The sequence below is a fragment of the Bubalus kerabau genome, chromosome 8 (genome assembly GCF_029407905.1).
Source record: "Bubalus kerabau isolate K-KA32 ecotype Philippines breed swamp buffalo chromosome 8, PCC_UOA_SB_1v2, whole genome shotgun sequence".
In the NCBI taxonomy this organism is placed as follows: domain Eukaryota; kingdom Metazoa; phylum Chordata; class Mammalia; order Artiodactyla; family Bovidae; genus Bubalus; species Bubalus kerabau.
Genome location: NC_073631.1, coordinates 16,273,127 through 16,297,297, shown reverse-complemented (window position 1 = coordinate 16,297,297; position 24,171 = coordinate 16,273,127). Strand labels below are relative to the sequence as shown.

General features: G+C 37.8%; 1 protein-coding gene and 1 long non-coding RNA gene across 5 annotated transcripts in view; one reads left to right on the top strand and one right to left on the bottom strand.

The window, feature by feature from the left end:
- Positions 1-1,878: 1,878 nt before the first annotated feature.
- On the top strand, positions 1,879-23,166 carry LOC129658917 (uncharacterized). 2 transcript variants are annotated; one of them, XR_008717583.1, is made up of 5 exons: positions 1,879-2,303; positions 16,182-16,291; positions 20,036-20,136; positions 20,687-20,823; positions 22,237-23,166. It is a non-coding gene; the product is annotated as an uncharacterized LOC129658917 (long non-coding RNA). The 2 variants fall into 2 exon arrangements; XR_008717582.1 differs by having other exon boundaries at positions 20,036-20,158.
- The window catches only part of DYNC1I1 (dynein cytoplasmic 1 intermediate chain 1), a 379,244-nt gene continuing 373,353 nt past the window's right edge, over positions 18,281-24,171 (bottom strand). The window contains exon 19 of one of the 3 annotated variants that reach the window (XM_055589768.1): positions 18,281-19,455. In XM_055589768.1, the coding sequence (XP_055445743.1) occupies positions 19,345-19,455 (111 nt within the window). In that variant the 3' untranslated portion in view covers positions 18,281-19,344. The remainder of the gene's footprint in view (positions 19,456-24,171) is intronic. The other 2 variants (XM_055589782.1, XM_055589784.1) reach the window with 2 other exon arrangements.

The window sequence follows — 24,171 nt, the reverse complement described above, 5'->3', positions numbered from 1 at the left end:
ATTAGGCTTGTACCATAAGGCACATGAGTACATTAGCGTTAAAACAGCTTTTCTCATCAATGAATGTTAATGACTTAGAACTCCTCTGCTCTTCGCTGCCTGACATCTGTAGGAGCACGGTGGCAAGTTTTCCTTTAGAAGCTGCTGAAGACAACGGGGACTCTCTTTCAGAAGGGTTTGTTTTTAGCTAATGCATTAATTGACTCCAAAAAGAGTCCAAATGGAACACTGCTTTCATCTGCTGGGGTAACCTAATAAAATAATGTTGTTTGTTTTTAGATTCCCGGCTGGTAAGGGGGGTTTTGCTTAAGGCAAAACCACAGTCCCCTCGAATAACTTTAGAAGGAGAGTTAAGAAGACACACTAATTGTGCCTGTCTGAGGTTTGCTCCTTCAAGGGCCCAGACACACCCGTTGCACACTGGTCTGGCCACCAGGGCTCCGGTGCCCACCGCCAAGTTGATTCTTCTGGGCTGGGCTGGGCTCCTGCCCCCTGGAAGATGCTTGATTTTGCTGTGAGCAGTTCTTAAGGAGATTTTAAAACAGACTGAAGCTCTCGGAACAGACTCAGGCAAGCACGCTGTATATGCGATTCGTCTGACGCACAGAATGGGGAAAGGGGAATTCAGGTTAATGAAAGATGACTGATTACAACAGGCTCCTTAACTTTCATCGCCCCCTCCTCCATCCTTTGCTACTTAGCCAAGCTCTTGCTCTGGTGTGTTACTGGGCTGCTTTCAAATAAGAGGGGGACAAGTAATCCTGCCCCAGCCTGGAGTTCTTCAGCCAGTCAGAACTCATTAAATATGAGTATTACACGCCAGGCATGATCCCATGAAACCCTTCCCACATCCCTTAATGTAGATACTATTTTACCCCATGTGACAAATGAGGAAACCAAGATTCAGGTTAAATATCTTGCTCATGGTCCCAGCTAGCAAATAAGGATGCTAAAATTTGAATCCAGGTCTGATGGCAGCCCAAGGCCCTGTTCTTTCTATATGAGCATTTCTCAACCCAGTAGAGGGAGTTCATATGATCGGCTATGCCCAGAATTTCTTACTGTCTCCAGTTCTCAGTATCAGATGTATCATTCCTAGCTCAGAGCCGAAGGCAAGGGTGATCTCCGGTTACTTACTGTTGTAAGTACATTTGCTATCTCAAGACAATTCCAGAGCTTGAGGACCAGGTGAATCCTGACAAGCCTTTTGAGGTTCATCTTAAACTATTTTACAGCCTATTAAAGTCAGTAAAGAGAGGATTAAGGTACACTTGAAGCATTTGCCCCACGGGTTTAAAATTGGAAGGTAATGTGGAAAAAGCAGAGATAAATTTACAAACTGTTACAGTGCAACGTGATATGACGTGAACTGAACTGGACCATCTTAAAAATCTCTTCTATAATTAGAAAATGCCGTTCTTCAACAAAAGTTGGAAATAATGGAAAAGCAACTTAAAAGTAAATATCTATGGGTACTTGGCCTCAAAGTGTGTCTGGAGGGAATGGAGACAGTTTACAGAATGTGGGATTTGTTGGAATTACTTTTGGACATAAAATCTCCATCACCCCTAATGGTGGAAAGTCTTGCTCTATTCCCAACAAGTTACCTGCTGTCCCTAAACTTAAAGGAGGAGATCTACCACTGCATTTTGCTACCCCCTCTCCCATTCTTATATAAATGAAAGCAAATTACTGACTAACCCACACCAAAAATTTGTGGAATTTTCTTCCTGGGCAAAAGATGTGTGTGTGTGTGTGTGTGTGTGTGTGTGTGTAAACACAAACATATATGTATGTATATAAATACATATATGTTTGAGTATATATGTATTTGTGTATTAAAATGTCATGTTCCTTTTTCAGAGGAGTGATCTCAAAATGTGAATTTTCGTTTTGAAGCAGAATTTCCAATGTAAGTTCTAAGTATGGAATATACTTAATCAATTTGAAAATTTATGAAGAGTTAGCTACTCCGTGTAAGAGGTTGCTTTCTCTGATGACCTCTTCATTAGGGCCAGCTCCAGTGTTATGAAAGGCTTACACTCTGTTAGAGCAACATCACATCAGAAAAAGGAAAAACTGGGGAGGACAGAAATTGAAACAGGTCTTTTTCCTTCTAAAGATAGAAGTGAAGTGATTGCTGATGTCTGAATTTTATTACAGTGAAAGCAGAGACTTCTCCACACTTTTAATCTCAGCCTTTGTCCAGTCTCATTATGAAATGTGTATTTCCCCTTCTGAACTGAAGAAGCAGTTCACACTTGACCTGGAACTTCAAGTTACCTGTGACCGCTACTTATTAAGTAAGTGATTTCTTTCTTTTTAAAAACAGTTTGCCTGTCTGAAAGTAAAAGAGAAAAACCATTATTTCTGGCTCTTTTGAGGACTTGAAATTATTGTGACATTTCTTCCTCTTACTCCGTTTAGAAAGTGTCTTGATTGGCTTAATAACTTACCATTCTAACCATACATATCTGACTAAGTTATTGCAAATTATTAAGGCATTTGAAATGAGTTGGTTATAAAGGATAACTACTATCTCTGTTAAAGTTATGACATGCAGATTCGTGAAGCATTCCATATTTTGGGGGCTTCCCTGATAACTCAGTTGGTAAAGAATCTGCCTGCAATGCAGGAGACCCCAGTTTGATTCCTTGGTCGGGAAGGTCTGCTGAAGAAGAGATAGGCTACCCACTCTGGTATTCTTGGGCTTCCCTTGTGGCTCAGCTGGTAAAGAATCCACTTGTAATGCGGGAGACCTAGTTTCAATCCCTGGGTTGTAAAGATCCCCTGGAGACGGGAACATCTACCCACTGCAGTATTCTGGCCTGGAGAATTCCATGGACTTGTATAGTCCATGCGGTTGCAAAGAGTTGGACACAACTGAGTGCCTTTCACTTTCAAAGGTAAATTACAAAATAATTATCATTGGAGCCCTGAAGTAATTAATAAATGCTTTAATTTCTATAGACAGTAAACTCTAATTTACTTTTTTCTACCTTAAAAATTATACCTTTGGGAGAGTTCTGCTTCTGGCCATGACAGACTAGGAGAGAAAACTAGAAAACTGGGCAAAACACATTATACGGCAGTTTTAAGACATTGGATATGAGGCAGAATAGATCTGTGACCTGTGAGGGAAAGGAGACAAAAAGGTGAGACCTACTGTTGCGTCAGCTTTCCGCCTGGAGGCAGTCTCCAGCCACTGTGCAGGGAAGGAGAACCCAGACAGGGCCCAACCTTCTCCCCAGGTGAAAAGATGTAGGTCAGAAATCAGAGAAGCCAGGATAGCTAGAATTTTAAGACACACAGAACAGCCAAACAGGAGTGAGCTGATCTGAGAGACAGCTCTGGAGTTTTACAGAGCATTCCCCAATCTTTGAGTGCTGGGAGGAAACTACCAGGCTTGGAAAAGAACCACTGGAAAGGAAGAAGCAGAAAAATTCTGGAGCTCATAGAGGAGAAAGAGTTTGTTTTCCCACCAATTGGAGTAGAATTTTCCTCCATAATATATAGAACATCAGGTAGAATCCTTAGAAAAAGTGTCTTGATAGTGCTAAATAAGAACTATGATAAAGGCTGCTCTGCCCTTAACAAAACTCAAAAGCAGACTTCACAAAGATCTGATTCCAAGTAATTGAACTCCTTGTCAGAACACAATTTGATACTATTTCAAACAATATTAAGAAAAGCCCACAACTCACAATAAGAAATCTAATAAAAAAACTGTCACCCATAATAGTAAGGAAAATATCAATGTAAGCCATAAAAAATGAAAAATCAACCAACAGTAATAGACCTAGGAATGACAAATGTTAGAACCAGCAGCAAGGCCAGTAAGACAGCTACCATAGGTAATACATAAAGTTAAGGGAGGGGTAAACATGGACATTATATGGAGAGAAATGGAAGATACGAAAGGTAGAACAAAAATTACAATATGTCCAATGGGAAATTAATGGAATGTCTGACTATGTTAAGACATTATATAAGTGAAGATCAATGAGCTTGAAGGCACAGCAAAAGGGGTTCCAGAAAAAAATATTTAAATAAATAGTATTCAAATATTTCCAAGCTTAAGATTATATACTCACAAATCCATGTGGCTCATTGTACCCCAAGCAAAACAAATGTAAAGAAAGAAAACTACAGAGATATATATCATAATGAAAATGATGAAAACTAATGAATGATAAAAAGAAAAATCTTAAAAGCAGCCACAGGAAAAGTTCCTATAACCTATAAGGCAAGATGATGATAAGAGAACAAACATTTCTATTTGGAAACAATAATAGAGTAACAGACAGACAGACAGACAACAATAGAGTAACACCTTTAAGGTAATAGGCAGACAACAATAGAGTAACATCTTTAAGGTATTGAAAATATAAAGCTAACCAAGAAATCTATACCCAGTGAAAATATCTTTTAAAAACAAAGGCAAAATAAGACAGACAAAAGTAAGAGAATTCAGAGTGGTGTTGTAATTGCACTGAAGGAGATAGTCCATGGAATTCTTCAGGCTGGAATACTGGAGTGGGTAGCCTATCCTTTCTCCAGTGGATCTTTCTGAGCCAAGGATTGAACCCAGGTCTCCCACATTGCAGGTGGGTTCTTTACTAGCTGAGCTATCAGGGAAGCCCAAGAATACTTGAGTGGGTAGCCTATCCCTCCTCCAGGGCATCTTCCCAACCCAGAGATGGAACCCAGGTCTCCTGCATTGCAGGCAGATTCTTTACCATCTGAGCCACCAGGGAAGCCCATTTAAAGATGTTCATGATAGGTCATCAGGCAGAACACAAGTGATACCAGATGGAAATTTTATATCTAGACAAATTAATGAAGAGTTTCAGAACTGAAAATAAATGAATAATTACATTAAAAAAAATTCCTTAAAAGATAACTCACTCTTTAAAGCAAATCAATGATGATGTATTGTGAGGTTTATAGTTTATATGTTGTTGTTGCTTAGTAACTAAGTTGTATATGACTCCTTTTTGACCCCATAGACTGTAGCCCACCAGGCTCCTCTGTTCATGGGATTTCCCAGGCAACAATACTGGAGTGGGTTGCCATTTCCTTCTCCAGGGGATCTTCCTGATGCGGGAATCAAACCCACATCTCCTGCATTAGCAGGAGGGTTCGTTACCACTGAGCCACCAGGGAGGCCCCCAGTTTATAGCATCCATACCAGTAAAATGCACAGTAACAGCACAAAAAAGAAGAAAGGAAAATGATAATACACTGTCAAAAAAGTGCTTATACTACTATACATGAAGTAATATACTATTATCTGAAGGTAAAGTGTAATAAGTAAAAGATGTTGTAAACCCCTAGAGTACACTAAAAAATGAAAGCTAAACAGATTTAGCTAATAAGACATTAGTGGAAACCTTTAAAAAATGCAAATAAGACAGAAAAGAAAAAAAGAATAGATGATAAAAATGAGCAAGATAGATTTGACTCAACTTCCCAGGTGGCACTAGTAGTAAGGAACCTGCCTGCCAAGGAGACGTAAGAGATCCAGGTTCAATCCCTGGGTTGGAAAGATCCCTTGGAGAAGGGAATGGCAACCCACTCCAATATTCTTGCGTGGAGAATCCCATGGGCAGAGGCGCCTAGAGGGCTACTGTCCATAGGATTGCAGAGTCAGACATGACTGAAGTTACTTAGCACATATTTATAATTACATTAAACGCAAATAGCCTAACCCCCTAACCCCCAGTTAAAAGGAAGAAATTAAAGGGGTGGGGGGGGGAACAAGGTCCAACTATATATATACTATCTAAAGAAGCTCAATATAAAAACACAGATAGATGGAAAGTAACTTGACAGTAAAAGATATACTATATAATCACAAATTTTAAAAAAAGGTGTAGTAGGCTATATTGATATCAGCCAAAGTATATTTTAGAAAGAGAACTAGTAGTAAGGGTAAAGAGGGACATTTCATACTGATAAAGATGTCAATTTATCACAGAGACACAAAATCCTAAATGTATATGTACCTAATAACAGTGCTTCAGATACATGAAACAAAAACTAACAAGACATAAAAAGAAATAGAAGAAATGCACAATCATACTTTGAATTTTCAAAATACTTCTCTTGATATTCATAGACAGAAATCTATAGTATATAGAAAACTTGAACAAATTTATCAAATAATTGACCTTATTCACATTTGTAGAACACTCAACAACAGCAGAATATACATTCTTTTTAAGTATACGGTAAACTTTACCAACATTAATATAGACCATAAAACAAGTCTCAATAAACTGAAGAGAACTGAAATCATATTATTTATATTCTCTGGCCATTAATTAAAGATGAATCATGCACATAAATATGAGTTAAAACTATAAATATTCATAAGAAAATGTAAGAGAAAATCTCTATGACCTTTGCTTAGGCAAAAATATTTCAGATAAGACAAGATTCTAGAAAACATTCTTAATGAAGAAAACACTGTCAAATTGTAATTCTATATCCAAAAAAAAAAAAAGCTTCATACATGAAGGGAAAATAAAGGCATATTTATACACTCAAAAACTGAAGAAATTATTCTCTTGTATAATCTCACTATTGGATATGCCAAAAAAATGTTATTGGCTGAAGAGAGATGATAGTAAATGGAAAGCCCAGATTTCCAGAAAGAAATCAGGAGAACCAGAAAAGAAAAATGGAAGGCAATAGTTTTTAAATCCTTTAAAAATTATCTTTATAAATACTTTTAATTCATAAAAGACTATTCACTGAATCACAGATACTAGTGTATTGCAGGACTTACAGTAAATACAGGAGTGAAATACATGACGAGGGAACAAAGGACGGAGAAAAGGTACATGGGTTATCCTGTTGCATATTTCTGTGTGTGTGAGAAGTAATACCATCCTTTGAAGGTGGTGGTGGTGCTGGTTTAATCGCTAAGTCGAGTCTGACTCTTACAACCCTGTGGACTGTAGCCTGTCAGTCTCCTCTATCCATGGGATTTTTCAGGCAAGGATACTGGAGTGGGTTGCCATTTCCTTCTCCATCATTTGAAGGTAGTCTGTTATTAAACATGCATATTGCGTTCTTGTGAAATTACTAAAAATAATGAAGGTCACTAGATTAAATGTAAGACAGTACTAAGAATTATTTGATCCCTCAAAAAGAAGGCAGAAGAGGAAGAATGTAAGAACCATGAATGGGACAAAAAAACAATTACTAGTACAAAATAAAAAATCAATCATGCCTCAAAGTACATTAACTGTACATGGACTAAATCCTATAATTAAAAGGCCAAGATTATTAGACTGGATTAAAAAAGAGAAATGGACCCAACTTTAAGATGTTTATAAGAAACATAGTCCAAATATTAAATCTTGAACAGATTAAAAGTAAAAGAGTGGGAATGACATCAGCCAAAATGGCAAAGTAAGAAACTCCAAATTCTGCCCTTCCATAAAAGCAATAAAGAACAGGCTAAAACTGTCCAAATCAACTCTTGTTCTTAGTTTCTGGAAATTAACCAAAGACTTGTAGCAACTAAGGGAACACTGACTGAAGAACAGTATTGATTTTCTGAAAGAATCATGAACTTTGAGTCATTTTAATTTACCCTAGTCCCATCTGCCCTCTCTAGTCAGGCAGTAGCTCTGAAAATAATAGCTCACATTCCTGGTACTACAGGAAGTAGAAAGTACTTCATTCACAAAGAATTCTAAGTATTTATTCTGACCTATCTGGTTCCTCCCTGGTAGGCAAAATACTTGTCTCTATTGCACCTACCTTGGAACTGCTGCAATGCTAACCTTGCTTCCTGAGGGGGCATTTGTCAAAAGCATTCACGGCTAATATCTTAGTTGCTGCTGGCTGAGGTAATAAATAACAGTTAAGGCAAACAACAGACTAACCAAAAATCTGAGAGGACAGGCTAGGGAAGGAGATCTCTGAGGGCTGTGAATAATTCTGACAGACCCCTGGGAATCTGGAAAGAAACACACACGTACTCAGAATTGTGCACATGCTCAGAAAAGTCGCGAGAAGGCCAGAAGATCTCACCTCCTGCTGACACTGAGGCCCTGAATGAACAGGAAGAGAAGGCCAGTGTTTCCAATTGAAGGGGAGGGAAGAAAATCTGATTTCCAGAGTTGTATGTTATAATATTATAATGACTGTATATATTACAATATTAAGTGTAATTCTTTGCATGTGTATGTTCACCACTAAAAATACACATGCAAAGAAATAATGTATTGCATGTGTACAAGGAAAAAAAAAAGAAGTCAATAGAAACTGTGTCTGAGAAAGCCCAGATACTGGATTTTTCTAGACATAGACCTTAAATGAACTATTATGAATATACTCAATTTAGCAACTGAACAACAACTAAAATGTCTAAATAATTAAAGGAGAGTATCCAAATAACGTCTCACCAAATAGAAGATGTTAATAGATATTATAAAATGCCAAGTAGAAATTTTGGAGTCAAAAAGCACAATAACTGAAGATTTCACTGTGTGCTCGCTCAGTTACTTGAGTGATGTCTGACTTTTTGCGATCCTAGGGACTGTAGCCCGCCAGGCTTCTCTGTCCATGGGCTTCTCCAGACAATACAGGGGTTGCCATGCCCTCCTCCAGGATATCGTCCCGACTCAGGGAAAGAACCTGCATCTCTTATGTCTCCTTCATTGGCAGAGGCATTCTTTACCACTAGTGCCACCTGGAAAGCCTGAACATTTCACTACAGGAGCTCAGTAGCAGATTTCAATAGACAGAAGAAGGAATAAGAAAACATGAAGAATCAATTGAAATTATGCAGTCTGAAGAATAGAAGGTAAAAATGAGAGAAAATCTAACAGAGACCTGTGGGACACCATCATACATGCCAACATAAACACAATGAGAATTCCAGGAGGAGACAAACAGCAGAAAGAATACATGAAGAAATAATGGCTAAAATTTCCCCCAAATTTGATGAAAAACAATCTATCCATTCAAGAAGTTCCATGAAATTCAAGTAGGAAAACTTAAAAAGGCTCACACCTAAATGCATCATAATCAGACTGTCAAAGCCAAAGCCAATGAAGGAAACTTGAAAGTTACAAGAGGGAAGCAACTCATCATATACATGGGCTCCTAAGAAAGATTAACATCTGATATCCTATCTGGAAACACAGAGACCAAAAGGCTGTGAGATAAGATATGCAACTGCTGAGGAAAAAAAAAATTGTCAATGAAAAATTCAACTTCTGACAAAATTATTCCTTAGAGATAAAGGAAAAAGTAAGACATTCCTAGATAAGCAAAAACTGAGTGTTTTTCCTGGCAGACCTGCCCTACAACAAATGCTAAAGGGAGCCCTTCAGGTTGAAATGAAACACCAAAGGGAGATTTCATAAAAAAATAATCAGTTTATCAAGAAGATACAATAAACTTAATGTGTGTGTATCTAGTAACAGAGCTTCAAAATGCAAAAATAAAAATGGAGAGAACGAAAAGACAAATAGAAAAAATCACAGCCATAAGTGGATATTTTAATATCTCCTTCTTGGTCATTTATAGAACACACAGAAAATAATCAGTAAGATTATAGAAGATGGAAACAACACTCTCAGCCAGTTTAATCTATTTTGCATTTTTAGAACCACATACTCAACATATGAAGAATTCACTTTTTTTTAAGTGCACATGGAACATTGACCAAGCTAGGCCATATCCTAGGCCATAAAATAAATCTTAATAAATTTCAAAGGACTTGGAAATACAGAGTAGTATTTCTTACTCTGTATGTTTTCTTACTAAGCAGAATCAAACTAGAAATGAAAATAAAGATACCTGGAAAGTTTTCCAAATATTTGGAAATTAAACATGCTTCTAAAAAAAGGTCATGAGTCAAATAACACCACAACGGAAATTAGAAAATATTTTGAACAGAATGATAATGAAAGCATAACATATCAAAAATTTGTGGAACACAGTAAAGGCAGTACTTAGAGGGATTTTTACAACTTTAAAGGCCTAAATTAGACGAAAAGAAGTGTTTTACAACCGATGATTTAAGCTTTTACTTTAGGAAATAAGAGAAAAGAAGAGCATATTCAATCCAAAATAGAAGAATAAGTGGACAATCAGCAACTCTAAATAAGTGGAGAAAATCAACAACTCCAAAAGCTGGTGCTTTGAACAATGAATAATACTGATAACTGGCAAGACTGTTTTTAAAAAGGCAAATTACCAACACATCAAGAATTAAAAAGGAGACATCACTATGACTTTAGATTCATGAAAAGCTAATAAGGGGAATTCTATGAGCAAGTTTATGTTAATACATTTGACAAATTAGATGAAATGCACACATTTCTTGAAAACTACAACTTACCAAAATAGAACCAAAAAAAACAAACAAAAAAAAGAACATCTGAATAGCCCTATTCTATTAAATAAATAATTTATTACCAAAAACCTTCCCACAAATAAAACTGGGGCTAGACGGTTTCACTAGTGAATTCTACCAAACAGTAACGGAAGAAATAATACAAATATTACACTCGGTCACAAAATAGAGGAGACTGGAACACTTCTCAGCTCATTATATGAGCATAATCATGGTTCCTAAGCCCTGACAAAAACATTCCAAGAATAGAAAATTACAGACCAGTGTCCCTAAGGAACAATTATGAGAAAATCCTTTAAAAATTATTAGCAAGCAGAATGAAACAAAATTAAAAGGATAATACATTTGACCAAAGGAGGTTTATCCCAGGATGGCAAGGTTGGATTAGTATTCAAAATAACAGCTTGGGGTGATTCACTACATTAGCAGAATAAGTGGGGGAAAAAAAAGACCATATCAATGGATGCAGAACAGAAGCATATGAAAAAATGCCATATCTGCTCATGATAAAGTTTCTTAATCTAAAAATAAAATGGAATTTCCTTCATGTGATAAAAGTGAAACATTAATTTGATTTGTTGTTCAGTTGCTAAGTCATGTCTGACTCTTTGCGACCCTATGGACTGCAGCACACCAGGCTTCCCTGTCCTTCACTATCTCCCTGAATTTTCTCAAACTCATGTCCATTGAATCAATGACACTATCCAACCATCTCATCCTCTGTTGCTCCTTTCTCCTCCTGCCCTCAATCTCTTTGACACTAAGATTAAAAAAGAGATAAGGACATCTGCTCTCTCATCGGAGAAGGCAATGGCACCCCACTCCAGTACTCTTGCCTGGAAAATCCCATGGACGGAGGAGCCTGGTGGGCTGCAGTCCATGGGGTCGCTAAGAGTCGGACATGACTGAGCAACTTCACTTTCCCTTTTCACTTTCATGCATTGGAGAAGGAAATGGCAACCCACTGCAGTGTTCTTGCCTGGAGAATCCCAGGGACGGGGGAGCCTGGTGGGCTGCCGTCTATGGGGTCGCACAGAGTCGGACACGACTGAAGCGACTTGGCAGCAGCAGCAGCGCTCTCATTTCTTCAGTACGACATAGAGCTTAAAGTCTGAGCTAGTGCTATAAGGCAAAGATAATAAAATTGGAAAGAAAGAAGTAAAGTCTTCATTATTCTCAGACAGCATGATTATATACATAATCACCAACAGAATTACAGAATCTACTAGAAGTTAGTAAGTGTATTTAGCAAGGTTGGAAAATACAAGGTTGATATATAAAATTAAATTTTAATTCTGAAAACTAGGAGGTTACTAAATGGGAAGATACACCTTGTTCACATATTAGAAAATTTTAAATTAAGATACCCACTCTCTCAAATTTGTATATATTATAGATTAATGAAATCCCAATAGAAATCCAAATAATATGGTTTTCTTGTGAATTTGATAGTGCTTCTAAAATTCACGTAGAGACATAAAAGACCTAGAAAAACTAATAAAACAATTTTTCACAATGCATAACACAGTTGAAGTACATACTACCTGATTTCAAGACCTAGTGAAAGCTATAGCCGTCAAGACAATGAGTTTGTTTATGTATTTGGCTGTACTGGATCTTAGTTGCAATATGCAGGATCTTCAGTCTTCATTGCAGCATGCAAGTTCTTGAGTTCCAGCATGTGGGATCTAGTTCCCTGACCAGGAATCAAACCTGAGCCCCATGCATTGGGAGCGTGGAGTCTTAGCCACTGGACCACTAGGTAAGTCCCCAAACGGTGTGGTATCATATAAGGACAAACTCGGTGAAAAAGAGTAGTGGGACCCTTTGTAGTTGTTCAGTCACTAAATTGTGTCCAGCTCTTTGCGACCCCATGGACTGCAGCATGCCAGGCTTCTGTCTCTGGGAGTTTGCTCAAACTCATGTCTGTTGAGTCAGTGATGCTATCCAACCATTTCATCCTCTGTCGCCCTCTTCTCCTCTCTTCTTGCCCTCAATCTTTCCCAGCATCAGGGTCTTTTCCATAAACCTTTAAGGTCAATATGACTGGCTACTGTGGTAAACTGCCACCATCTAGCCACTGTTACTTTGAGATCTCATTTCGAGGTTTCCCACAGATATAAAAAGCCCTGCTCTGTGACTGTCTCCTTCCATCAGCTCTAGCTGGCCTCGACTCAAATTCCAAGAGATGCTGATGCCTCTCTCACTCGCTCATTGCTAATGGTTTTGAGGAAGGGTGTGCGCTCTAGGTGCTCTTAGACACCTAATTGTTGGATGTGTCTTCTAGCCTTATGTAATACATTCACTCTAACCCCCACCCCCCACTTCCCTCAGTCTCTTTATTCCTATCTGTACCATCAGTCAGGGCAACTCAAACATTTTCGCCAAGTGTAGGCTACAGGCTTTTCATACTTCTAAAGAGCCGCTGTAACAGCCAACCCATGCCCTGGGGTCCTTGCCGGAGTATAAAATCATGTATCCCAAAGTCAATCAATTCTTATCTACCCAGTCTTACATGCTGGCCCCTTAATCAGACTGCTTAAAATCTAACCCCAGTCTGCTCCCCTGGCCCTAATGGCACATGCTAATTCTTGTAACCCTTTCAGTGTGTAGTGTCTTTTCTCTCTTATCAGGATTCACATGTGCCCAGCCAGGAGAGCTGGGAGAGCCATTAGAAAGTGATGTCAGTCTGACCCTAAGACAGAGAGAGGGAGAGAAGGGAAGGAAGGAAGATTAGACTCAGGCTAACTCCAAGAAAGTTTTAGCAATGCTGACGGGGAGTCCTTGAGCCACTCACATCTCTGAGAACTCTTGCATCTCCCAGCAACAGGACTGCCTCACTATACCTGCTATGCTCAGCCTTGGCTGGGAGCGGCCTGTGGGGAGCACAGCCTTGCTCAAACATACTGGAGGATTTTAGAGCAAAACAGCTGGAGCTGTCAGTTATGCTCTTTGCAAAAGAGATCTTGAAGGCCGATTTTCAGGACTCCCACATTCTATCTAGGACCTCAGCTGTGATAACTTGACATGCTGTGGGCTGGCTGGATATCTCTATATATCCACATGGCCCCCCAGTGGTGAGATTAGGCCTTTGAACAGCCTAGAGGGGACAGGGTAAGTTGCAAAATGGCTTGGGAATGAAGAGTGAGTGTGCCAAGAAACCCAGAAGGAATTTCTATGTCTTTTTTTTTTTTTTAATTTTATTTTTTAACTTTACAATATTGTATTGGTTTTGCCATATATCGGAATGAATCCGCCACAGGTATACATGTGTTCCCCATCCTGAATCCTCCTCCATCCTCCCTCCCCATACCATACCTCTGAGTCGTCCCATTGCACCAGCCCCAAGCATCCAGTATCGTGCACAGTATCACGCATTGACCTGGACTGGCGACTCGTTTCATGTATGATATTATACATATTTCAATGCCATTCTCCCAAATCATCCCACCCTCTCCCCCTCTCCCACAGAGTCCAAAAGACTGTTCTATACATCAGTGTCTCTTTTGCTGTCTCGTATACAGGGTTATTGTTACCATCTTTCTAAATTCCATATATATGCATTAGTATACTGTATTGGTGTTTTTCTTTCTGGCTTACTTCACTCTGTATAATAGGCTCCAGTTTCATCCACCTCATTAGAACTGATTCAAATGTATTCTTTTTAATGGCTGAGTAATACTCCATTGTGTATATGTACCACAGCTTTCTTATCCATTCATCTGCTGATGGACATCTAGGTTGCTTCCATGTCCTGCCTATTATAAGCAGTGCTGCGATGAACATTGGGGTGCACGTGTCTCTTTCCCTTCTGGTTTCCTCTGTGTGTATGCCCAGCAGTGGGATTGCTGGACCATAAGGCAGTTCTATTTCCAGTTTTTTAAGGAATCTCCAGACTGTTCTCCACAGTGGCTGTACTAGTTTGCATTCCCACCAACAGTGTAAGAGGGTTCCCTTTTCTCCACACCCTCTCCAGCATTTATTGCTTGTAGATTTTTGGATCGCAGCCATTCTGACTGGCATGAAATGGTACCTCATAGTGGTTTTGATTTGCATTTCTCTGATAATGAGTGATGTTGAGCATCTTTTCATGTGTTTGTTAGCCATCTGTATGTCTTCTTTGGAGAAATGTCTATTTAGTTCTTTGGCCCATTTTTTGATTGGGTCATTTCTCTGGGATTGAGCTGTAGGAGTTGCTTGTATATTTTTGAGATTAGTTGTTTGTCAGTTGCTTCATTTGATATTATTTTCTCCCATTCTGAAGGCTGCCTTTTCACCTTGCTTATAGTTTCCTTTGTTGTGCAGAAGCTTTTAAGTTTAATTAGGTCCCATTTGTTTATTTTTGCTTTTATTTCCAATATTCTGGGAGGTGGGTCATAGAGGATCCTGCTGTGATGTATGTCGGAGAGTGTTTTGCCTATGTTGTCCTCTAGGAGGCTATGTCTTCTTATAACCTTGTTCTGAACTCCACATAGTATCACTTCCCCCATATTCACCCATATTCCCCCATTACACATCCCAGATTCTTCATGGGACCGTGTCACACAAGAAGTGGGAGACTCTCTTGGAGACCATACCGTGGTGGGATATACATGCATATGCGTGCATGCTCAGTCGCGTTCCACTCTTTTTAACCCCATGGACTGTAGCCCGCTGGGCTTCTCTGTCCATGGGATTCTCCAAGCAAGCATACTGGAGTGGGTAACCATTCCCGTCTCCAGGGGATCGTCCCAACCCAGGGATTGAACCTGCATCGGCAGGTGGGTTCTTTACCACTGGGAAGGCATACATGCATGTAAGCTCTCACAATTCTTCATGTGCCTATGACAAATGACTAGCCTTTGAAGTTTTCATATTCCTGACGCATTGACTCATTCAGACAATTGTCTGTAGCAACTCATGGGTTATTGATTTGTTCCAAGATCCTTTAGCTTATGTTTGAGAAGCTTTTTTCCCCCAGTACTTTTCATTGGATTGCTTTTTAAAAAAGGGTTCAGGATGGGGAACACATGTATACCTGTGGCGGATTCATTTTGATATTTGGCAAAACTAATACAGTTATGTAAAGTTTAAAAATAAAATAAAATTAAAAAAAATAAAAATAAAAAGAATTTTATTATAGATGATTTACAATGTTGTGTTTCAGGTGTATAGCAAAGTGATTCAGTTATAAATGTATTCATCCTTTTTTAGATTCTTTTCTCATATGTTGTCACAGAATATTGGGTAGAGTGCTGTGTGTTATACAGTAGGTCATTGGTTATTATTGGTTATCTATATTAGTAGTAGTGTATGTATGTTCATCCCAAGCTCCTGATTTATTCCTCCCCCCTCCATGTTTCCCCTTTGTGTTTTCCATCTGTTTTTGTTAAGTGTCATTGTTTAATTTTTTTACATTAGACCCTACATATGAGAGAGAGCATATGATATGTGTCTTTCTCTGTCAGACTTACTTCATTTGGTATAGTAATCTCTAGGTCCATCCATTTTGCTACTATTGGCATTATTTCATTCTTTTTAATGGGTGAGTAATATTCTGTTGTATGTGTATACTTCATCTTCTGTTGATGGACATTTAGGTTACTTCCATGTCTTGGCTATTATAGTGCTGCCATGAACTATTTGTATATAGTGTGTGTGTGTATAATATTTTATAAATAGTGTGTATATATCAATCCCAATCTCCCAATTTATCCCTCCCCCCACCTTAACCCCCTGGTGACTGTAAGTTTGTTTCTGCATCTGTAACTGTATTTCTGTTTTGTAGGTAAGTTGACTTATACCATGTTTTTTTTAGATTCCACATATAAGTGTATGCACCACATCTGTATGCATTCCTCCGCTGATGGACATTTAGGCTGCTTCCATGTCCTGGCTATTGTAACCAGTGCTGCAATGAACATTGAGGTGAGTGTATCTTTTCAAATCATGATTTTTCTCTGGATATATGCCCAGGAGTCAGAGAAGGCAATGGCACCCCACTCCAGTACTCTTGCTTGGAAAATCCCATGGACGGAGGAGCCTGGTGGGCTGCAGGCCATGGGGTCGCTAAGAGTCGGACACGACTGAGCAACTTCACTTTCACTTTTCACTCTCATGCATTGGAGAAGGAAATGGCAACCCACTCCAGTGTTCTTTCCTGGAGAATCCCAGGGACGGGGGAACCTGGTGGGCTGCTGTCTATGGGGTCGCACAGAGTCGGACACGACTGAAGAGACTTAGCAGCAGCAGCAGCATGCCCAGGAGTAGGATTGCTACATCATGTGGTAAATCTATTTTTAGTTTTTTAAGGAACCTGCATACTGTTCTCCCTATTGGTTGTACTAATTTACATGCCCCCCCACACACACCTTTTTGAGCATTTATTTGTGGATTTTTTGATGATGGCCATCCTGCGTGATGTGATGCCTCATACCCCACTGTTGTTTTCAGTTTTGAAATGATTTTTCATTTCTCTTAATGATGTTGATTATTGATTTTTGACCATCTATATGTCTTCTTTGGATAAATGTCTGTTTAGATCTTTTGCCTATTTTTTGATTGGTTTATTTTTTTTTGACGTAAGAGTTACATGAGCTGTTTATATTAATCCCTTATCAGTTGCTTCATTTGCAAATATTTTCTCCCAGTCTGTAGTCTGTGTTTGCATTTGGTTTATGGTTTCCTTTGCTGTGCAGAAGCTTTTAAGTTCAGTTAGTTCCCGTTTGTTTATTTTTATTTTCATTATAATAGTAGCTGGATTTAAAAAAAAAGATACTGCTGCAATTTATGTCAGTGTTCTGCCTATGTTTTCCTCTAAGAGTTTTATCGTATCCAGCCTTACATTTAGATCTTTAATCCATTTTGAGTTTCTGTGTACAGCCTTAGGGAGTGTTCTGATTTCATTCTCGTACATGTGACTGTCCAGCTTTCCCAACACTGCTTATTGGTGAGACTGTCTTTTCTCGATTGTATATTCTTGCCTCTGTCATAGATTAATTGATCAGAGATGCATGAGTTTATTTCTGGCCTTTCTATGCTGTTGCATTGATCTGTATTTCTGTTTTTGTCCCCATACCGTACTGTTTGGCTGAATGTAGCTTTGTAGTGTAGTGTGAAGTCAGGGAGTCTGATTTCTCCAGGGAGTCTGATCTCTCCAGTTCTGTTTTTCTTTATCAAGATTCTTTTGGCTATTATTTGGGGTCTTCTGTGTTTCCATATAAATTAAAAAAATTTTTGTTCTCGTTCTATGAAAAATGCCATTGGTAATTTGACAGGGATTGCATTAAATCTGTAGATTGCCTGGGGTAGTATAATCATTTTGATTGATTATATATTGATTAAAAGAACCAATATGGTCAATATTGATTCTTCCAATCCAGAAACATGGTATCAGTATATCTTACCATCTGTTTATGTCTTCAATTTCTTCCATCAGGATCTTACAGTTTTCAGAGTACAGGTCCTCTGTCTCATTGGACTGTGGACTGTTTTTAAACCTATTTTAGACACTCATTTTATCTTTAAAAACTTAATATATATTAATAAAGAATTTTAATATTGATATACCTACCATATGACACTTAGAGAAAAAGCAATTATTTCAAAAGTAGAAGAAGTCTCACAGTTCAAGGAATCCCTACCAACAAAGCACCGTGGAAATTCTCTTCCTAAAACACCAAAAGCCTCTCTTCAAATAATTTTCATGACTCAACCACTATTTATTTTAATTCTCTCTTAAGCATGAAATGACTTCTTTTTGAAAAAAAAAATCCCATAAAGTTGTTTATAGACATGTTTCCTAGTCCAATAGTAGTATACATAATGTTCTGGTATAAATTGAAAAACAGTGAAATGTGGAGCATTCGGTATAGGTTCATCTTAACCCATTCTTACGCCAATGCTTAAGATATTTTTTGGGTAAAGAGTGGTTCTGGAGGAGACAAGAAAGAGCTTTCCAGAAACACCACACATGTTCCTTCATAAAAATAATACCAGAGTCCTGGTTTAAGTCCAGCCAGGTTGGCTGCCTGTAAATTCATTATCAGTCTTTCTTTAACATGGCTCTAATGGATCTCTCTTACCCTCTGGCCACAGCAGAATTTTAATCAGGCTTTTCCTAAGCAAAGGGTTTATCCACACTGGTGCAGACCTGGTTTGGAACATTTTATTGGCAACACTGGTGTCATATTTAGGAACCACAGACTTTTGTCAGACTGGGTTAGCTTGAATGACAAGTATCAATGATCAGCTATATTTGAAATATTGTTAAAGTACCTAGAAATAATAGGCATTAAAATTCATTCCATTCACTGCCAACAAACCTCTAAAGATTTCTTGTCCTCAGTGGAACCAGCATACTGTAATTGTTATTTGGAACTGAACGTAACCTCAACAGCAAGAGAGACAATGCAGTCCTCTCATTAGGCACATGCTCTAGGATCGTTTATTTTAATGCTTTCAAATAAATATGTTCCATGCAGCACACCACAATAAATAAGGAGCAGCAATGTTCTTCTAGTAAATCCATTCATAATGTGAGTCACCGTGTAAAACACCACATCTCAAGTCTTTGGCCCTGTACCATAGCATAAAGCACACCACATCTGTACCTAATCATATCTGGCTTCATATGGATTTAATAGGACTATGCCAGGAGTGTGTGTGTAAGCACAAATTTAACCAGAGGTTTCCAGCTATTAAATACAGCTACTAAGTAGTTAAAAGGCAACAACTCAACCCAGAAAGGCTCCCACCCCACTACCCCCATTTTTGAGACAGAAATATAAAGACAGAAATGCTCTGGTGAATTTCAGGTCAGTGGACAGTATGGTGGGCTACATCTGGAATACTTGGAGCAAAGCTGGCACAACATGGCCCCCAAAAGGCCACGGCAATACTGATACTGAATGAACATGAATACAAGCGGACTTGACCGCAGATGCTGAGCTCTAGGTCTAGGTGGGGACGGCTCACGTCCACTAGGCAGATAACTCAACGGCGCCCTCCTCCTCGCTGTCAGCTCTGTTAGCACGGATCTCCACGAGGGTCCTGGCAAATCGGGTCCACTCGTCATTGTGGGGAACTGCAAGCTGCAAAGCAAATGAATGGAAAATGGTCAACAAGCTATCTTTTACACCGAAAGCCTTGAAGCCTGCATGACCGTTCCTCTTGAAACAGATGATTCCCATGGAATGCAAAGGAAATCAGATATTCTTCCTTGAATCAGAGCTCTGAAATGCTGCTCTTAAACTGATAATTTAAAAGAATACTGTCACTCTCAGAAGCACAAGCATGTGTGCGATTTATAAAACATTAAAAAACTTCTGTAAACTATACAGTTAATACAGTAGCCACATTAAAGCACTTGCAGTCAGATGACCAGAATTACAGCGAACATGACAAATAAAAACTGTATTATTAGGACTTTGAAATGATGGTGGTATTGTCTAAGTCAATGTTATTGATCCTTTTTAAAAAGATGTTGCTAAACATGCCAGTATATATGACAAAAGTATAGTTTATATATACAAAGAAACCTTACTACTGTAATAAGATGCTTTGGCTTTTCTAGCAAGATCCTATGATGAAGCCGATGAATAATAATAATAGTAACATTTATCAAAATTTCTGCTCTAAGTACTTGACATGATTTCTCCTCTTTCCTCACAGCAATCCTATGTTGGATAATCAGAGTATTTCCATGTTGCAGAAGAAGGTCAATTGAGGCACCGAAAGATCAACTCATCTTGCCAAAGTTGCCCAGCTTGCCAGTATCCGTGCCAATGTCATCTGGTATTTATATCCTTAGCCAGTATTCTATACAAACTCACCAAAAAGAGGGACTTATAATCCTATACATATCTTCTCCTGCGCACAATTGAGTAGGAAAAATTAATCCCATCTGACACAAATCACATGCATGAATTTTTGTGAGCTGAGTTGAAGGGTAATGATTTCTCTACATGGCATCCAAAGATGAACTGTTTAGGTACCATGCAAGTATTTGGAATAAAACAGAATTATTTGACGATGAGAAGCAAGATCAAGTAGAAGTCCAAATTATTTTCATATAGAATAAAATGTATTTCGACTGTAGAGCCATTTACTCAGAGGATTGCCATGCAAGACATAACCCATCTACAGATGTTGGTGCCACACGTGCTATCCACATATTTCATAAACGTCAATAACACATTCATCCCAATCAGTGTACATTTTTAAAAACAAGCAAGTAAATCTGAACTCTGAGATCGCTTTTACAGCTGAAAAATTTCTTACTGTATAAAGCCAAACTTTTAGAACTTAACATTTTTATTACAGAGGCTGGTATTCTCAGATACGATCTATCCAAGACAACTTATTAAAGAGTCGTATCATCACCCTGCAAAGTACATCCTTCAGTGCGTGTTCTGGTCCTCAGGTGGTTTCAAGGATATAATTCTGCAAATGATATACAGGTGCTTGTTTTCTTAAACAACTTTTTTTGGGGTGCTTCTTTCTTATTTGTTATTTTGAGAAATGCAATACTAACAAGAACTCTGATTTAGTCACATGAGTGAGTTCTGAATGGTGCAACACTTACCTAGTTACTGAAATGAATCCACATTCCCGTTCAGACAGTGACACAAGTTCACAACAGTCTCGAACGGCAGTATTACCTCTTTGCTCAGTTCATTTGCTCTACTTTGAGTTCTTTTCCTGTGCTCCACTATTCTTCATTTTTCTCTTCAATTTTAGAAAATACTGCACTGGGGAAATGAAGTCCTTAAAATAAATTATATGAAAGAGCTAACAAAAAGCATGAGCAGAAATGGGTTACACCATATTTATATGAAAGCATAGGTCTACTCTCCGTCTCTTCTCCAACTCCTGACCAAGCACCCTCCACCCCAGTGAACCACAAAACAGAAAGCTCAGGAGGAGACAAACGCCAATCATGATAACATACTTATGAATTTGTCTCATGGAAGGTGAGAATCAAGCTAAATCTGAAACACCTCATAAATTCACATAACATTAAATATTGGAAGAAAGCAGGTCTCACTAATAAAAGTGATATAGTCTAGGGGTTTGACTCCTAAACAGAAAACTACATTTATTATTAGTTAAAATGGTACAAATTTAAGTTACTGTATGATGCTGTATGTAATGTTTGATTGACAGCAATGTATAGAAAATATATCCTAAAAAAACCCCAGGTCCGTGTGTTTACAGTTTCATGTGGTGGTCATGGCAAGAGTGTTAAGAAACAACTCTAACAAACACTATGAGACATGAAGGCTTGACTTTGCAACCAGATACCGTAAGGGACAGAACAGTATCATTTATGACAACTGAGGTTGCTCATGTAATTTCTTAAAAATGCATTTTTCAGAGGTCCTTTTCCTTTAAGAAATCAAACTAGTAATTCCAGTATTTCTAATAATAAAGCATTAAATTTATATAAGGTTTCACCAAAATTTTGAGGTGTTTTTTTTTAAATTGAGGCATAGTTAAAAACTGTGCTAGTTTTAGTTGTACAGCAAAGCGATTATTTTTTTTTCAGACTTGTTTCCATTTTCCATTACTACAAAGTATAGAATATAGTTGTCCATGTTAATCAATAAATTTTTGTTGCTTATTTTTATATATAGTAACTTCTATCTGTGAACCTCATACTTCTAATATATCCCTCTTCCCCCTTATCTTCCCTTTTGGTAACTTTGTTTTCTGTGTCTGAGTGTTTCTGTTTTGTATATACATTTATTTCTATCATTTTTTAGATTCCCACATTATGCAGTATTATATTTGTCTGGCTTACTTCACTTAGCATAATAATCTCTTGGTCCATCATGTTGCTACAAATGGCATTATTTCATTCTTTCTTATAGATAAGTTATATTCTGGCCTGGAGAATGCCATGGACTTCGCAGAGAGTTGGACACGACTGAGCGACTTCACTTTCACTTTATATTCCATTATATATCTATACCATTTTTTCCTTTATCCATTCATTTGTCAATGGACATGTACATTGCTTCCTTGTCTTGGCTACTGTAAACAGTGCGGCTGTGAACACAGGGGTGCATGTATCTTTTTCAATTAGAGTTATGTTTTTCCAGATATATACCCAGGAGTGAGACTGCTAGATCATATGGTAACTATTTTTAGTTTTGTTTTTTAAGGAAACTCTATACTGTTTTCCATAGTTTCCACACCAATTTACATTCCCACCAACTTTGTTGGAGGGTTCCCTTTTTTCCACACCCTCTTCAGCTTTTATTTTTACTCTTTGATGCCCATTCTGATCATTGTGAGATAATAAACTAGTTGTGGTTTGATTTGCATTTTTCTTATAATTAGTGATGTTCAGCACTTTTTCAATGTGCCTATATAGCCATCTGTCCGTCTTCTTTGGGTAAAAATCCCCATTTTTTAATTTTTTTAATATTTTGGATACTAAGTTATATGAGCTGTTTGTATACTTTGGCTATTACACCTCTCTCAGTCACAGCATTTGTAAATATTTTCTCCCGTTCCTTGCTGTGCAGAAGTTTAAGTCTCATTAGGTCCCATTTGTTTATTTTTGTTTTTATTTCTACTGCCTTGGGGGACTGATCTAAGAAAATATTACTGCGATTTGTGTCAGAAATGTTTTGCCTATGTTCTCTTCTAGGAGTGAGTTTTATGGTGCCATATATTTAACTCTTTAAACTATTTTGGATTTATTTTTTTATATGGTATGAGGGAATATTCTGATTTCACTGATGTACATGCTGTCCAGCTTTTGTTGAAGAGACTGTCTTTTCTCCATTGATTATTGTTACTGCCTTTGTTACAGACTGACAGTAGATGTGTGGGTTTATTTCTAGACTTGCTCTTCTGTCCCCCTGACCTATGTCTATTTTTGTGCCAATACTATCTGCTGTTTTGATTACTGTAGCTTTGCGGTATAGCCTGAAGTCTGGAAGGTAGGTCTCCTGCTTTGTTTTTCCTCAGTTTTGCTTTGACAATTCTAGGCCTTTTGGGATTCCCATATAAATTTTACAATTATCCGTTCTAGTTCTGTGAAAAATGTCATGGGTATTTTGACAGGGACTGTATTAAATCTGTAGATCGCTTTGGATAGTATGGCCATTTTAACAATATTAAATCTTCTAACCCAAGGGCATAGGATATCTTTCCATTTCTTTGAATCATCTTCAGTTTCCTTTATCAATATTTTATAGGTTTCAGTATACAGATCTTTCACCTCCTTTGTTAAGTTTATGCCTAGGTATTTTATATATAAATATGTTTTATTTACATATAATTTTTTTTTTTTTTTTTTTGGCTGTACTGCACAGCTTGCAGGATCTTAGTTCAAGAAAGTGTACCACTGGACTGCCAGGAAATTCTTCGTAGGTACTTTTGATGTGATTTTAAATGTGATTTTTTTTTTTTTTACTACTTTCTTCTTCCAATATTTCAGTATATAGAAACGTAACAGATTTCTGTTTATTAATTTAAAAATGAGTTTTAGCAAATTTAAAAGTTTTTGATAAAAATATACCCTACCATAGAACTTACATTTGACTTTTTTCCATAGTGGTGGAAATAAGAGTCCTTAAAAATGCAGATTCACCCTCATAAAATGTTTCACCATATTCTAACATAGCTCGCTGTCTTTTTTATCTGTGGAAGTTTCACTTAGGTTGGGAAAATATTAGAAGTTTTCTTTCTTTTGATTATTTTGCCAAACATTTTCCTCACTAGAAATGTTAGTTGCTTTGCTTGATTAGCACAGGATGAAAACAAAATTGCTTCCAGAAACTTAAATTTATCTA